At 35.6% G+C, this 18730-nt stretch overlaps 1 protein-coding gene across 4 annotated transcripts in view; it reads right to left on the reverse strand.

The window, feature by feature from the left end:
- ptprz1a (protein tyrosine phosphatase receptor type Z1a) overlaps positions 1–18730 on the reverse strand; it is a 49316-nt gene that overhangs the window by 24685 nt on the left and 5901 nt on the right. For all 4 annotated transcript variants that reach the window (XM_083545961.1, XM_083545963.1, XM_083545962.1 and 1 more), the window contains exons 2-6: positions 5095–5166; positions 2676–2855; positions 2294–2445; positions 1868–1963; positions 72–138 (exon numbers count right to left, since the gene is read on the reverse strand). In XM_083545961.1, coding sequence (XP_083402087.1) covers positions 72–138; positions 1868–1963; positions 2294–2445; positions 2676–2855; positions 5095–5166 — 567 coding nt within the window. The remainder of the gene's footprint in view (positions 1–71; positions 139–1867; positions 1964–2293; positions 2446–2675; positions 2856–5094; positions 5167–18730) is intronic.

Below are 18730 nucleotides of genomic sequence, written 5' to 3' on the forward strand. Positions count from 1 at the left end.
ATGGTTTCATTTGATGAGTAATAGATGAATGGTTGGTGAATAGTGTTAACATTGAATTAAAAGGTTCATACCATATCTTCTTACACTGTTGACTGCATCAATGATGGCTTCGTAGTTTTCGTTGTCTTCAACACTTGCCTGTAAGGTCAAAAATCTTTTTTATTTATTTATTTATTTATTTTTAAACACCATAAAATAACATCACATTGCACTAAAGTAGGGAGGTGTGTATTGCTGTTCGCTATGTCTCTGTAGGATATGTGGTGTGCTGAACCTCCCCCGTAACCTCAAATTGCAGGTTGTAATGCTCTTAGCAGCTTAAGGCTACATTTCACAGGTGAGTCATTGCACCTGGAACTTACTACACTATGTTTGGAATGGATATATGGAAGTCTGTCATAATTCATTTTCTGTACATAATATTATAATTAAATTTATATAGCAGAAATCAGTGTGTACTGTCATGCTTTATAATTATTACCGTACTATTTTTAACCAGTACAGTATATGTTAATGTTAATGTACAGTGACATTTTTTCAATATAAAAAAACTAAATACACCATTAAAAATATAATTTATATGAAATATAATATATAATATATTCTATATAACATACTTATACTATATTGATACTTATATGATATGTAATGCATAATCATGCATGAACAAGAAAAATAAAACTATTTAAAAACCCATCAGCATTCAGACCCCAGGGAATATTGACATGTACACACAAGCGTTCTTTAATAATCCAACCTCAAAAATCTAGTTTTTCAGCAGATATAACATGTTCCTACAGGTCACAGATTCAGGCCGGTGCACAAATACACAAGGTAAACAGACACATTTAAGCCAAAATGCACAAAGGAAAATTATTTGCTTCTGTTTGTTGTTTCTATTAGTGAACCTTTGTAATCAGGACAGGAAAGGCATGTTAAAAAATTGCTTAAACAAACAGACAGAGTCGTATAAATAAGCTCAGCTTATTATTATATATTTACTTTCTCAATGCTATCGACAGATGTATTTGCTATATGGGTTTTAAAAAGACAATATCCTGTAAGTCATAAGAAAAGTCAGCTCTAGGTTATATGGCATACATTTTCTCTTTTGTCCTAGAAAAATCTCCTGCAAGCTACTTGTGGAAGATATCTTCTAGGGGGCCTTACCACAATAAGAATTCACCATATGTCTGTAAGTGCACACATCTACAGAGAAAGTTGATTCACAGTGGTTGCATGTGAGTCTCATAATCATGGTGGAGTTTGTTTAAAACAGAGACCTGTTTCAGTAATATTTAACACAAAAAAAAGCAAAAGGATTAAATATAGAATGACTGTACAAAAGTCAACATTCCAGTTACTTGCTTCAACTCACAGCTGTAGATACATTAAAACATTTTTTAAACCTTGTTTTCAATTCCTACCAAACTGAAGAACAAAGGTTCATAAAGAAAAATGCTATGACTCAACCACATTTCCTTATTTGAGATAATACTACACTACGCATACTCTCACCCTCTTTTACTCTTTGTCTACCCTGATTGGGTTTCTTGTTGCAATGTTGTTGCACGTCTTTCATGCAACGTTGGGACATGTTGACATCTGACATATCTAAGTCGGCATATCACTGGTTGGAAGATGTATGTGTGAACAATTTTTCTGCTAGTTCTCACCAGAGACTTCAAACACAGAAATAACTAATAGAAAATGTGAATTACTATTACAGACTTGTCAGTGTGATTTATAGCAGCTTAGGAACATCAAAAAAATTTTTTTTTTCAAAAGGTAATAGAAAAATATGTTCTGTAGCTTTAATAACAGAGTTATATTATTTCACACACAGTCACAGAACATAGGCACTCACCTCAAACAATACAGCAAGAGCAGTAATCTGTCCTCCAGACCGCAGGGCATCATCTATAGTCTGATGATTATGGGCTTCATAACAATATATCTGCATCTATATATACACACATGTACTTATCATTCAGAGATATTATTATATTATAGCATAATAGCAAGCTGTTCATATGCACAGTTAATAAAAAAAAATCAGGATTTATGAAAATCAGTTCTTTTTTAAATTCAGGTGGTATAAAGATATATTTTCTAATAAACAATTGAAGAAAATAAAGGCAGGAAAATTAGTTGCAGGAAAGGGAATCGTTGTCTGTGTTTAATAGCAATTGCAAGTTACCTCTCATACAACTGATACCACTATAAATAACAGTGACACATAGAGTATGGAGATAATCCAGAATGAAGAGTTCAAAAGGAGGCCTTCTCTTACCTCCAAGGGGAATTTGACTCCATTAAGGCCATGCTCAGAGCCATCAGAAGAGGCATTGCAGCGGCCCCAGTGAAAAGTAATGCGGCCCACCCTAAACGTGGACCTCAAACCCCCTCCACTTACACTGAATTCACCACCCACATCTATTGTCACTGCAGAGAAAAAGTATGAGCACATCATATAAATGCTCACTAAAGGTAAACCTCATATAATACCATCAAAGACCAAGGTAGTAATGATACAATTTAACTTTAAAAGCTTTAACAGTGCATAGTTGTTAAAAGTGCTGAGAAAAGTAATGCATATTTGCCACAAGATCAAACTTATGTTTTACATTTGCATCATTGTCATAGTCAGTGTTGAGGAAGATTAGCAGCTGTACCTGTCTTGCCATCATTTTTTACTGTTGTGGACTCTGAGGTCTGCTGGTCCCAGCCTTCGAGCCTCAACTTCTGAAACTGAGCTTTGACCTGCACCAGGCTCTCCTCTATGTTTATTGGTGACTGCTTGGCATTATTGCATGATGGGTATTTCTTGTGCCATTTGTTTTGGTTTAATGTTCCTATAAGGAATGAATATATTACAGTATAATATGCATTTCTTAGATGTGAAATTCTTGAATTAAAAAAATAATAATACCAGTATGACCCAAGGTACTTTTGTACTGGTGCAGCAAAAGTAATGCTAAATCCTGACTAGCAACTAATTAATTAAATGTTTCTTTGTTCTTTACTAGCATAAATGCATGATTCCAGCATAAGCATATACATGTTGCTCCCAACACATGTGTATATTGGTCAAGTTATAATAGTGGCTGATAGTATCAACATCACTATAGTTTTTAGCCTAAGTGTAATGACTCTTTAACAGTTTATAGGAAATCCTGAAATCCTGAGTGAAAAGTGGGTGAGCAATTATGGCAGCAGTGGTGAACATCCCATGATGCCCCATCTGCCTCGATTCTTGTCTGTGTCCCTAGCATGATAATATTCTCTTTGTTTTGCCAATTTAATGTGTCATCCAGATCCGATTTGTTGTGACACACAAGAGTTGGGTGGGGGTTGGGTTGAGGGGATGGGGGTTGGGGAGATGGTGGGGGCAAGGAGGGTCAGACAATAATAACTGGACAGAAACATGTAAAATGACAAAAATAAAAATGCTACTATACGAAAATACATATTTGAGACAGGTTTTTTTGTGTTGTAGCACCTCGGCTGACAAAATAAGTAATAATAATGATTGGTGAAGCAAAATTTCAGATCTGGCCTACTTCTGAAAGTAGAGCTGTGTGAGAAATGAGGGAATTCTCCATGGTGCTAGAAATGAGGGAGAATAAAGTAATAGGTCACATTGTGTGTGGTTTTATTTACTGCTGTATATACAGAACTTTTGTGATATTGGTCATTGTTTTAAATCAGTAGCAGCTCATTCATACGCATTTATTGAACAGTTGATGGGGTTGCCAAACTGAGCTGGTTAAAAAAATTATTCCAAACCACCATTACCTTGTATTATAGCATTAATAATTTTAATTTAATTAAATTCATACATTTTAATGTAAGTTATTAGTGTGTGTAAATCCATCTCCCTTTCCCACTCAAATCTTTCAAGTTAGATACAGGTTTTGTGTGTTATATCATGGCTAATGACCCCAAATTCATAACAAGCTGGGAAATGTAAAGAAAATTATTTGACTGTGCTGTAATGTATATGTGTGAAATAAAGACTTATTTAAAAATTTTTGCTGTGTAATTGGCCTGGAAATAATACTGAAACATGACATCATGGTTAATAAAATTAGCTCTGCTGTATGCGCCTCAATGGGAAAACACCTGCTGTATCAAACACTGTTAAACACAAATGAATCTACAACCAATCAAAATTGGCTGGTAGGTAACTTTATGCCTGCTTGTTAAAGGGATACACCAAATAAAGGCCTATAGCATAAGTCAAATGTGAAAACCCCTCAAATTAATTTCCATTGAACCTATGTTGTTATTAATGTTGTCCTGCCATATCAAGATCTGTGGTCATGAGATGCTGCTGAATCACTGCAAACTGTGTGCTATTATTTTGCAGTCATGAGGAGTGAAGCATACACAAGAGCGTACACAAGAGATCTATGGCAGATCTATGGCCAAGCCTCTTGTGGGATAGCATTTAGAGTATAATAAAAGACATTTAAATGCAATTGAAAATATGATACAAACTAGACAAGAATCATGTGCTTTGGCTCTATAGTGTGTCCAGAACTAATAGTAAATCCATGAACTACCAGAAATATCCATTAAAATTCCACAATAGGTAAGTTCTAGAACTGTCTGGCCAAAATCTGCCTAGTTTACCTGGCATTCCAAACTCTCAGATACAGTTTAGAGTATATAGACATATATTAGAAACTTATTTATATACTAATACATTCATTGTACAAATTTCACCACTATATTTAAATGCATTAGTCAAACTTATATTGACATTCTCACATAATGTTATACTTATGAGAGCTTCACAAAACATTTTTTGTGTAATCCCCTTAGAATAAGTAATCTAATTTTTCTATCTAAAATGTAATTAAATGGAATCCTAGAGCTAAGCATTCAGGTATGCACATAACAGTGAACATGAGAAGCCAGGGCTGATAACCCAAGGCTATGTTCATGTTTTAATTGCTTCATTTAACAGATGAGTCTAATATGTTGTGTTTTGCACTGCAAGCCATGACAAGACAGTTCCTCGCCCTTTAATTTTGCTGCATAACCTATAGCCTTCCCACTTTGTGATGACCACTCAGTAGCTCTTACCTGCATAGGACCAGTCTATGTTTTCTGCAAGCTTCTTTTGTGATCTGAATCCATAGGGTTGAGCCACATCCACTGGAAAAAAATACAATAGAACACACTTTAAATACCATTGTCACATATTACTGGAACAAGTGTAATTTCTCAAATTTATGTGAATTTAATGAAAAATGTGGCATATAACATTATTAATCTAATAATCATACTTTCAAAACTGTGACTTGCAAACATTACTTTAAAAAGTAGATACGTTCCAGGAACACATTTAAACAATTTAATCAATCATGAATGTTATCTGTGGCAGTATAAGAATTTGATGTTTGGGTGAATGCCTGATGTTTTTTTCTTGACTATTTAGAGGATTAATCATCTCATGACAGCACAGATGAAACAAAGGTTTTGGGCATGTCAGCTATTGTACTGTATATCCTTAATGTAAAGCAAAAACACCAAAACATTAAATATTTTAAAATAAAATAAAAAGTTACTGAACTTCATTAGAAAAAAAATCTTTTCAACTTATTAACCTCCACTGGAAAATCTTTCCTTCACCTGAAAGTTTTCTCTCTTTAGCTGTCAAGCAAGAAACAAATATTCTGAAACCAATAATGACAGAAGTAACAGTACTGTACTATTGTGACAGCTGTCCATATTATGGCTGTCTGTTTCTTCTAAATATCAAGTTGATAATGTTAATATGTGATTTATCCTGACAAAATCATAACAAACCTGAAACCCACAATATGACACGATTGAGTGGATTCTTGACCGTAGTCGAGATTGACACAGATGCAGAGAGTGAAGCATTTATAGCTCTCACTAGAATGATCTAATTATGAAATTATTAGCATGTGTAGCCCCTATGTAGAGCAGGTCAATGATCTAAAGCTGTCAACCTCTAATGTGTGTTATTTTATCAGCCTAGCTTAGATAAAAATAAAACAATGTAGCTAATGCTGTATTCAGGTAATAATTGTAATATTGTACCAAAAGAATGTATAGGATTATCATTAAAAAAAATATTAATGATCATTTCATGTAAACAAACAAAAACAAACGAAAGAAAGAAAGAAAGAAAGAAAGAAAGAAAGAAAGAAAGAAAGAAAGAAAGAAAGAAAGAAAGAAAGAAAGAAAGAAAGAAAGAAAGAAAGAAAGAAAATTTTCCAAATGTGGCTTGACTTGTTAAATCTGGTGTAAATATTGAACAAAAAGATGGTTCTAGTTCCTGTCACGTTCTCTTTGTCTCTTATTTGCACTTTCACTTGTGTACACACACCTGCCATCAGGAGGCATTTAAAGGTGTTTTGTGTGTATATTTCCAAATTGTTTATTTGGCTTAGACTAAAAATACCTCCCAATTGTACTACTTTAAAAGAGAACTCCTGGATCCACTACTAGCAGGACCCACTACTAAATAGTGAACTGACTGCACAGCAATCATTGTCCTTTAACTATGTAGCTAGACAGTCATTTTATTTAATCAGTAATCTGGATAAAAGTCAGCATTCACCCTAGATTACAATGTCTTTTGTGGCATTAATCCTTGTCTTATTATTTTCCACTGTAGCATCATTGTGTCAGGCAAATAAACACTTCAAACAGCACATCTTTTCAATCTATTCTCTGTTTTTTCGCTCCCACACCATACTATGCTAATGTCCTCTTTCTGTAGATAAAAGACCAGTCCCGTGAGAGGACTCTCCCTTAAGTGAACAATGAATCAGTGTGAGCAACAATGTCCTTGACTTGAAACACTGTTCTTGCACCAGTTAACATTTGAAGAGAGTTGACATTGTAAAGGTGGACCAGGTGTGCCTGCCTATCCAGTATCAACACAGGATTGTGGCTTTTTGGTCCTACTGTTACCTGTGTCTGACAAAAAATAATGGAGTCTCCAGTCAATACTGTGCGAACACAACAAATTTGTGCACTTTGCCATTAAACTGTGTCTTTTTCCTGTAAAGAAAAAAGTGAGGGAGGTGGTAGCTCAGTGGTTAAGGCATTGGGCTTTGGATCAGAAGATCACAGCTTCAAATCCCACCACCAAGCTGCCACTGCTGGGCCCTTGAGCAAAGCCCTAAAACCCTCCCCTGCTCAGTTGTAAGTCGCTCTGGGCGTCTGCCAAATGCCGCAAATGTAAATGTAAAGATTCCAGATCAAGCAGCATCGAGGAAAAGCGATGCCACCTTACTCCTCCAGGTTTCCAAGGAGTTTTCAATGTTCTTCCTATTTCAACATGGGTTTGTTCTGGTTTAATGGTTTTGTCAGAGCCCCTAAAACATGCAGCAGCTGACGGACTGGTGGTGAATGTTGTGTGTAGTGCCTTGTGCTGCTCTCCTGTCCCAACTAGGATGTATTCCTGCCTTGCATCTAGTGTTCCCAGGATAGGCTCTGTATCCACTGTGACTTTGACCAGGATAAATTGATCACTGAAGATGAATTAGTGAACAAATGAAAGAATGTTAATCCTCAGATAACAGTGTAAGTTTAAAAATAGTGATATATTTATTTGAGTGTTTAAGAACATAGTAATTTTTACACTTAAGGAACTAAGACTATAGGAGCAGCTTTAAAATGTACCAATGTTAATGATAATTTGCTTAGTTTTAAACTGGAGGGTGTAACTCACTTTAAGTGCAGAATGTTCCAATAATTCTCAAATAAAATTCACTGCAAAGAGCTTTCTCTCATTAGCTATAATAGATACCTAGGAAATTAGTAGAACTTGGTTTTCTGAAATTTTTCTGAAAGAGCAAGGTATTGAATTAACTGAACTAAATCATGACATTGAGAAAATTATATTAATATTTGACAAATCTGCTTTTGTAAAGCACCACTGACCCAGTGTGTGTTCTGGCTTTCTCCAGTTACTCAGCATGAACATGATCATAATAAGATCAGTATCAAGGTTGGAAAGGGCCAAGTGTAGCATCCAACTTCCTGTGTGATTGCATTTGTCTGACAGGACCCATATTCTCTTTCACTCAATCAACACACATGCTCTGCTACAAGCAGCACTGCTGGTGGCTTAATTTCCTGTTCATGGGGTCAGAGTGTGAACAGAAGCACACAACAGCTTGCTGCATCCTAACTACAGGACAAATTTAGCGTTTTCTGCAAATTGTAGAATGAGGTAGAATCAGAGTAGTGAGGGTTTCAATGCTTTTATGTAAACAGCCTTACATATGTATACTATATTTTTCTGTACACTACCATGCATTTGCAAATGCAAATGTGTTTAGAGCCTACATTATATTAGCATTAGTAATATCAACATTGACGGTAAAAATAAGATTCAGACCAACACATTTTATATATATATATATATATATATATATATATATATATATATATATATATATATATATATATATATATATACAGTGAGGAAAATAAGTATTTGAACACCCTGCTATTTTGCAAGTTCTCCCACTTAGAAATCATGGAGGGGTCTGAAATTGTCATCGTAGGTGCATGTCCACTGTCAGAGACATAATCTAAAAAAAAAAAAAACAAGAAATCACAATGTATGATTTTTTTAACTATTTATTTGTATGATACAGCTGCAAATAAGTATTTGAACACCTGCTCCCTCCAAAGATTCTCTATTCGGTTTAGGTCTGGAGACTGGCTAGGCCACGCCAGAACTTTGATATGCTTCTTACAGAGCCACTCCTTGGTTATCCTGGCTGTGTGCTTCGGGTCATTGTCATGTTGGAAGACCCAGCCTTGACCCATCTTCAATGCTCTGAGGGCAACTGAGGGAAGGAGGTTGTTCCCCAAAATCTCACAATACATGGCCCCAGTCATCCTCTCCTTAATACAGTGCAGTCACCCTGTCCCATGTGCAGAAAAACACCCCAAAGCATGATGCTACCACCCCCATGCTTCACAGTAGGGATGGTGTTCTTGGGATGGTACTCATCATTCTTCTTCTTCCAAACACGTTTAGTGGAATTATGACCCAAAAGTTCAATTTTGGTCTCATCTGACCACATGACTTTCTCCCATGACTCCTCTGGATCATCCAATTAGCCATTGGCAAACTTAAGAAGTGCCTGGACATGTGCTGGTTAAAGCAGGGAAACCTTCCGTGCCATGCATGATTTCAAACCATGACGTCTTAGTGTATTACCAACAGTAACCTTGGAAACGGTCTTTTCAGGTCATTGACCAGCTCCTCCCATGTAGTTCTGGGCTGATTTCTCACCTTCCTTAGGCTCATTGAGACCCCACGAGGTGAGATCTTGCATGGAGCCCCAGTCCGAGGGAGATTGACAGTCATGTTTAGCTTCTTCCATTTTCTAATAATTGCTCCAACAGTGGACCTTTTTTCACCAAGCTGCTTGGCAATTTCCCGGTAGCCCTTTCCAGCCTTGTGGAGGTGTACAATTTTGTCTCCAGTGTCTTTGGACAGCTCTTTGGTCTTGGCCATGTTAGTAGTTGGATTTTTACTGATTGTATGGGGTGGACAGGTGTCTTTATGCAGCTAACGACCTCAAACAGGTGCATCTAATTTAGGATAATAAATGTAGTGCAGGTGGACATTTTAAAGGCAGACTAACAGGTCTTTGAGGGTCAGAATTCTAGCTGATAGACAAGTGTTCAAATACTTATTTGCAGCTGTATCATACAAATAAATAGTTTAAAAATCATATATTGTGATTTCTGGATTTTTTTTTTTAGATTATGTTTCTCACAGTGGACATGCACCTACGATGACAATTTCAGACCCCTCCATGATTTCTAAGTGGGAGAACTTGCAAAATAGCAGGGTGTTCAAATACTTATTTTCCTCACTGTATATATATATATATATATATATATATATATATATATATATATATATATATATATATATATATATATATATACCGTAATTTCCGGACTATAAAGCGCACCCATATATAAGCCGCACCCACTGAATTTGACAAAGATTTTTATTTTGAACATAAATAAGCCGCACTTGTCTATAAGCCGCCGTCTACATTAAAACTAATGAACTTTACACAGGCTTTAACGAAAGACAGTGTCTGTTACACGGTGTAACGGGTGAAATATGTTGCGCTTCCTTTAGGAGCATAGCGGTATTTTGGGAATAGCCTGGCGCCACATTTTTCCACTATTACTGTATGTGTGGAGACCGAGGAATATGTCCTTATTATTTTCTGATGCTCATTTTTAAGTTTCTTTGACTAACCCATAACGCTGTTGCCAAGAATAATTAAAAAAAGCACGAGTTTTGGAAACCTGTCTGTGCTTATATGATTTCTGTTGCAACTGGAGTTAGTGAGCTCTCCCTTCACCCTGACTCAACGCGTTACAACGGCTTGTATCTAAACAGTAGCCTACCAAGAAAGTCATTGTTCACTGTCTTCCTCCTTCTTCCTTTCACAACTATTTCTCTCGGGAGTTTATCTTTTGGCATCGTCGTGCGTTTAAAAAAAACTTTTTTCCTCCCAATGCCGTGCAGCTCAGAACACAGGTGAGGTGCGTTTTTTCGTTTCCGTTCGGAAATTTAATTGGTCTTATGTTATGAGGTTCAGTTTTTTGGCTTGAAGTTTGTGAAACCGGAAAAAAACCAGGAAAAATTCATAAATAAGCCGCTTTGTTGTTTAAGCCGCGGGGTTCAAAACGTGGGAAAAAAGTAGCGGCTTATAGTCCGAAAAATACCGTATATAAAATGTTAAACATACATAACTGCAAACCTGTCAGACATGATTTGTTTTTAATTTAAGAAAAAGCCATGTTTATATGAAGTTAGTACATTTGGTGAACTGCAGATATTTATCTACTACATTTACAATGTAAGTAAAAGTTTAAGAAGCTTAAGATCCTTACAACACAGTAATGCTGTTTGACTTTACAGCAAGCAGCTGTAAATTAAGAATTGTTTATATTTGTCACTGAGATAATGGTGACAGACAAAAGTAATCATTTTGAGTCTGGTTCTTCTTAAACCTTTACTTCGTGCTGTCTTAGACAGGTTTTTATTTTATGTCACTGTCACTGTCACTGCCAAGTCAAGTGTAGTTGAAATAAAATTATTATCTTCAAGACTAATAATCTTGGAACAATTTTGGCACTAAAAAAAAATTATCATCAAACAGAAAACTATAAAGTATTACACAAAAAAAATACAGACCTTTGACTGGAGACATGACACAGCATATGAGAATGTGTAGACAAGCTGCTATAAAAGAGTTTTCAGCCTTTAATAATACACTAAAACTTTAATTCTAAGTAAATTATTTATACTAGCATTTATGTTTAAAATTGAATTGTTAAAGAATTGTTTAAGAAGGTAAAATAGAATTGCTTACCAATCTCTCAATATTGCTTAGTGAACAGTGTTTTGCCTTAAAATTAAAACAGGGCTTTTTTTCAGTATTTGCACTGCATTAGATGTGCAAGTGTGCTGCATGAGAGCATTCAAGAGTGTGTGTTTATTTTCCACTGAATGAAATAGCGATGCATACGTTGTGTCCGAATATATCTATCTATGAATTCCGCTTTTCACTCCAATACTCTGCACAATGTATTTACCATACATCATTAGGATTGAACAAGCAACATCATCCTCATTGTTTTTACTGCACACAGCAATCTTTTGTCCCAAGAAGGACTAAGGCCCAGAGTGGTTGGAGAGTGAATAAAAAAAATTAACTGTTAACATTAGATTCATCTGTTAAATGAAGCAATTAAAACATGAACATAGCCTTTGGTTATCAGCCCTGGCTTGTCATGTTCACTATTATGTGCATACCTGAATGCTTAGCTCTAGGATTCCATTTAATTACATTTTAGATAGAAAAATGAGATTGCTTATACTAATATCTCTATAATCTCAGCAAAAGAGAGGATTTGGAAAGTATAACTGTGTACAATGAGATGGACCTACAGGTAATAGACTCTTGATAAGGAGCACTGCTGTAAAAACATGTTACAGTAATTCTTTTCAACTTTACTAAGATATTGTCAGACTTATTACATTAAATGGTAAGCGTTTTAATGTTTTGATTTAGCTGTCACTGTTATTTATTTATTTAGTCATTTATTTCGTTAGTTAGTTATTTAGAGTTAGAGTTGAAGTTAGAGAAAATAGGCTTCTTAGACACAAGAACAAGTCAGAAAAGTAAGAGGACAAACTAAACAATGGCAGGTTTTGTACACTAATACCACGAGAGAGAAAATAGTAGCTGAGACTTCACTCCAGTTGTGTTGCAGAGCAGCACTTAAAAATCCAGCCTACATTAAATGGATGCAGCAGAAGTGTTAGATAAAGAAGTGACGCTTTAGGGAACAAAGTGGACAAAGACCAAAGGACATTAGGTGACCTATGGGTGTTCTGACTGTTAAAGCACTTGTTTTAAATCTAAAATGAGATCACTTGGTCAGAGGCCTACAAAATATGAAGTAAAATAGATTATATAATACATTGTCCAAATTAGTTTTATATAATGAATGTAATAGGTGCAAAGCTACATGACATGTCAGACAGATATCGCTTGAAATTTCTATTTAACCACATATAAATGTTTATTATGTCTAACTGATAAATGTTAATGTCAACGCTTTTAGATAGCAATGAGAACAAACCAGGGCAGTGTTCTGACACTGTATAAACTTTATATCTGATATTTATAGTGTATTCTTGTCTAACTATGAACGGATAAGCAAGACCTGGAAGCTGTCAGTTTACTGTGTGTGTGTGTATGTGTATGTGTGTGTGTGTGTGTGTGTGTGTGTGTGTGTGTGTGTGTGTGTGTGTGTGTGTGTCTGTCTGTCTGTGTGTCTGTCTGTGTGTCTGTGTTTGTGTGATCCTCAGAATTATTTAGTCGTGACTTGGTCATGTCTCAAATTTATTGACCTTATCTTTGTTAGTCCATGTCTTGGACTTGACAATGGTGGTCTTGATTATTTTATAGAATTACGCATTTAAGAGTTGCTATTTACAATTACTAAATAAAACACTTTTAAGATGAATGACATTATTAAGCAGAGATGGGTAATATATGTTAATCATTTGAATTATACGTGTAAGCTGTTAAACTCTTAGTGTATTATTCAGTCACTCATCTTAAAACACAGTATTATTTAATATCATTTGTAAATTATTAGTTTTGACAGTAAAACTAATACGGAAGATTCTGTAGTTATTAGAGTGATGGATGTAGGTCTAAATCTTCACTAACGTGTTGAAAATGTTTTTTTTTTAATCTTTAGAAAATTTTTTTTCTTTCTGTTTTTTTTTCTTTCTTTCCCATTTTGTCACTTAACAACAAAGGCACAAAGTACAGCAAGTGATTTTTATCTCCTATCACTAACAGCCCAGGTTGCCAATCAGCATGCAAGCAGTGTAACTACATTCATCCTGGAAAACAAGCGGATCTCTACATGCCCTCTGGCCATTGCGACTTCCCTCCATCCCTCACTCATTGTCATGGACACAGCACCAGGCCAGCTCCATTCAGACAGACTCCCTGCAAGTTTATATCACTTTACCCAGTTTCCTTTCTCTGCACTAAGCTGCACATCTCTTACCAGTCACCCTTGAATGCTGCCTTTTGTCATGCCTACACAATCCTAGTTGTTCTCATCCATTAGGTTAACTTTAGAACTTCCTGAAGGAAAAGCTGCCTGTGTGCCTTTTTCAACTATATATACGAGCAGAAAATTTTCATTCAATTAAAGGAATACATTAGGATTTTACCTGCCTACTTATAATAATTTTGCCTGCAGAATTCTTCTATAAAACCTACCTAGGTTCTAAAATATCTGTAAACATTTACAATAGGCCAGGGATTGTTTTAAACACAAAGCCCATGTGAACACTCTGTTTACAGAAGAATAGAGCTTTAATGTGATTGAAGAGACAGTCTCACTGGCTAGGTTTATTTAGTGAATACCCCTCTCACTAACACATGCCCGCTGTACTGTTCCTGTGAGAGGGCCTCCAGTGCCAAATGCAAAGAATCATGAAGACTTAAGCTGGAACAAAAACAAATAGACACTGTTCTTTCTAATCCACTGTAACTCTAGCACTGCAAGAGAAGTCCAACTCCTTACTCAGTGCCTTCATGCATTTACAGTGGCCTGTTTTCTTTTACACGGTGCCACCTGAGCAATGGCCCACATTCACAATTACTGCTGAAGGCTGAATAAGGCTGAAAAGGCTTTAAAATGACCATAAAATGACCTAATTAATAACATATCATTAAATCACAGCTCAGAACAAAACACAGCACTATGAAGTACTAAAAATTTTATAAGTGTACTTATACTAATCATTCTATTTACATTGAATCACTTTAATTGACTACCCTTCGGTATCACAAATAAAACATCCATGTTTCAAAATTATTTATCAGACAAAGTACGCCTGATTAATAAACACACGAATATGGTTGAATACTAAAAAACTGAGTCTCACCAGCAATCTGAAAAAGCATTAAATACCGTATTTTTCGGACTATAAGCCACTACTTTTTCTCTACGCTTTGAACAACAAAGCGACTTATTTATGAATTTTTCCTGGGTTTTTCACGGTTTCACAAACTTCAAGCCAAAAAACTGAGCGACATAACATAAGACCGATGAAATTTCCGAACGGAAACGAAAAAACGCACCTCACCTGTGTTCTGAGCTGCATGGCATCGGGAGAAAAAAACGTTTTTAAACGCACGACGATGCCGAAAGATAATCTCCCGAGAAAAATAGTTGTGAAAGAAAGGAGGAAGACAGTGAACAATGACTTTCTTGGTAGGCTACTGTTTAGATACAAGCCGTTGTAGCCCGTTGAGTCTGGGTGAAGGGATAGCTTGAGTTGTAACTCCAGTTGCAACAGAAATCATATAAGCACAGACAGGTTTCCAAAACTCGTGCTTTTTTATTTTTCTTGACAACAGCATTACGGATTAGTCAAAGAAACTTAGAAATGAGCATCAGAAAATAATAAGGACAAAATCCTCGTCTTGTACACACGCAGTAATACCGGTAAATGCAGTGGCAGGCTATTCCCAAAATACCGCTCTGCTCCTAAAGGAAGCGCAACATATTTCACCCGTTACACCGTGTGTAACGTGTCTTTCGTTAAAGCCTGTGTAAAGTACATTAGTGTAGACAGGTGCGGCTTATTTATGTTAAAAATAAAAATATTTGTAAAATTCAGTGGGTGCGGCTTATATATGGGTGCGCTTTATAGTCCGGAAATTACGGTACCTAGAACTGCTATTCTGTCGGACAGTATGGAAAGATAAATCACATCATTTACAGTTAAAATTGTCATTAACAGCGAACAATGTCACATGGAGAATTCTGTCACTACTAAAATTGACACATTACAATTTTTACATGCACATTAATTACCTCTGTTGGCTGGAAAATGGACAAAATAAAAAATTATTATAAAAAAAGTTGTAAGCTGTCAGTATAAACAAAGCCAGTTGAGTTCCTAATGTGGCAAATTCATATCTTGCTATCAGCTGACTGCTCCAATTGAGTAACCACTACTGACTATAACACTGATCTGATAGATCTGGGAATGGTTCTAAAAGCATTAATATTGAAAATGAGAAAAATGTCTACTAATCCAGAATTCTTAGAGGTGATAAACTTTGCTGTTAAATGCATGCTTCCCCACATTATACTAAAAGCAGCTCAAAGCCACACAGAGTTTAAATTTCAAGACAGTCATAATTGGAGAAAGTCCTTACCCACATCACATCCGTATTGCCTTTGGCAAAGAGCTCTCTCTCTCTCTCTCTCTCTCTCTCTCTCTCTCTCTCTCTCTCTCTCTCTCTCATGTCTTTGTGTTATATGGAGAGTAGTATAAAGAGGTTTTTACTGACATATGCTATATTGAGCTAAATTGTATAGTCAGTGAAATATGTGTAAAATGTAAATAAAAAACAGAATGTTTTGCAAGTCTCATAAGCCCATATTTTATGTATAATACAACAAAGAAAAAAGTCTTAAATAAGTTGGGACAGGCCATGTACACCATGTAGCATCTCCTCTTCTTTTAAGAACATTCTGTATACATTTGGGAACTAAGGAGACAAGCTACTTCAGAGTATTGCACCCCCAAACCATCAGAAATGTAGGCTTTTGAAATGAGCGGTGATAACAAGCTGGATGGTCCCACTCCTCTTTAGTCTGAAAGATGCAGCATCCATGGTTTCCAAATGAATTTCAAATCTGATCACAGAACAGTTTTGCCTCAATCCTTTTAAATGAGTTTTGGCCCAGAGAAGATAATGGTGTTGTTCACATATGACTTATTCTGTGTATACAGCTTTAACCTGCATTTGTGAATGACATGCCAAACACAGTTCACAGACTGTTCACAGACAGTGGTTTCTAAAGGTGTTTCTAAATCCATGAAGTGATTTCCATTACAGAAGCATGCCTTCCTAATGCAGTGCTGTCTGAGAGCCCTAAGATCATCAGCATCCAATATTAATTTTTGTTCTTGTCCCTTAAGCAAATTAGATTTCTCAATATTTTGTTTGGGTAATATTTCATACTTAGATGTTGGGATAGTCTTCACAATTTGATGTAAAAAAAATCTGAGGTATTCTGCCTTCTAAGATACTCTTTTTATAATTAGTCATGTTAATGACCTGATGCCAATAATCTCATTACTTGCTCATTAGTTTCTTTTTAGTAACACTTACTTTTTCAGCCTTTTGTTGTCTGTCCCAACTTTCTGGAAACATGTTGCAGGTATCTAATTCAAAATAAAAATGTTCCTTTTCCTTTACATTTTTCCTTAAAATTGTACACTTACTCAGTTGATTAAAAATTGTATATTATAAATGAAAGATTAAAATAAGAAGAGGGTTGTATATAAAATACTAATTACACAAATTCAGCACATTAGAAAAAAGAGTGTAGCATATTACATTTTTAAATTGAACTATAAGTTTATTCTGCAAAGTTATCTTATCCACCATATCTGTGCTAAAAAAAACTGTTCTACATTTGTGATATTTTAAGAATTCATTCTGAAGTGTGTGTACCTGCACACTGTACAGAAATAGAAGAACAATTCAATCATCTCTGAGGAGCTTGAGGTAAGCTAGTTGTGTTCCCAGACTAATTCTATGACATACTGGCTGCATTTCTTACAAAGGTTTGCTGTAAATAGCAAAGAAATCAGAATGTAAAACCCTAAAACTGTCTCTCATTGGGTTTTGGTTCTTTTCTTGTATTAACCTATTAATGTTGTTTAATACTCTCTACAACAATCAAATTAGATTAATTAAAGACATCAAATAGAAAGTTTAGTGACCACCAGCACACAACAGTTCAGTCAATTTTACCAGGAATTACCGCATTCTTTGGACTATAAGCCGCTACTTTTATCCCACGTTTTAAACCCCGCGGCTTAAACAACAAAGCGACTTATTTATGAATTTTTCCTGGGTTTTTCCCGGTTTCACAAACTTCAAGCCAAAAAACTGAACCTATAACATTAGACCAATGAAATTTCTGAACGGAAACGAAAAAAAACGCACCTCACCTGTGTTCTGAGCTGCACAGCATCAGGAGAAAAATCTTTTTTTTTCTCCCAAGAGAAATAGTTGTGAAAGGAAGGAGGAAGACAGTGAACAATGACTTTCTTGGTAGGCTACTGTTTAGATACAAGCCGTTGTAATGCATTAAGTCTGAGTCAAGGGATAGCTCGCTAACGCCAGTTGCAACAGAAATCATTTAGGCACAGACAGGTTTCCAAAACTCGTGCTTTTTTTATTTTCTTGGCAACAGCGTTACAGGTTAGTCAATGAAACTTAGAAATGAGCATCAGAAAATAATAAGGACATATTCCTCGGTCTTGCACACATGCAGTAATAGCGGAAAAATGCGGCGGCAGGCTATTCCCAAAATGCCGCTCTGCTCTTAAAGGAGCCACAACATATTTCACCGGTTACACCGTGTAACAGACACTGTCTTTCATCAAATCCTGTGTAGAATTCATTAGTTTCAGCCTGAAACTAATTAACTTTTCAGCCTGCGGCTTATAGACAGGTGCGGCTTATTTATGTTTAAAAAAAAATCTTTGTCAAATTCAGTAGGCGCGGCTTATATATGGGTGCGCGTTATAGTCCGGAAATTCCAACTATTTAACTTAAAACTGATTAAAGGTAATTGTGATTAAAAGTTTCTTAAAAGTGATTGCTGCTTGGTTAGCATATATGTAGATTTAAATATTGAACTTATTTATTTTGGATATTAGACAGAATTTTGGACATTTGGCCTGAAAGTTTAGGACACTTCTACAAACTAACAGCACAGATAATCATCCCTAATTAGTCTCAAAAATACTGTCGCAACATATTTTAAATGTGTGATCAAGCAATTACTTATCATTTGCTAAATCCCAACAAACTTTCTGCCAAAAAGTGTATAGTTTCTGAGGATTGTGATTCATTTAACATTTTAGGCCCAGATGTAAAATATTCAAAACCATTAAAGGAGAAAGAGAGAAACAATAGTGAGGGATTGAGAGTTTGCTTGTAATTGCTTTTCATCTGCTTTAAGCCACAGTGGTTTTCCCTGGACTATACAGTGCAGACAGAATGAACTAAGAAGCAGACTCATTAAAAGACTGGAAATCTCCCATTATTTCTTTGAT

The sequence above is a fragment of the Silurus aristotelis genome (assembly GCF_946808225.1).
Source record: "Silurus aristotelis genome assembly, chromosome: 7".
NCBI classification, from domain to species: domain Eukaryota; kingdom Metazoa; phylum Chordata; class Actinopteri; order Siluriformes; family Siluridae; genus Silurus; species Silurus aristotelis.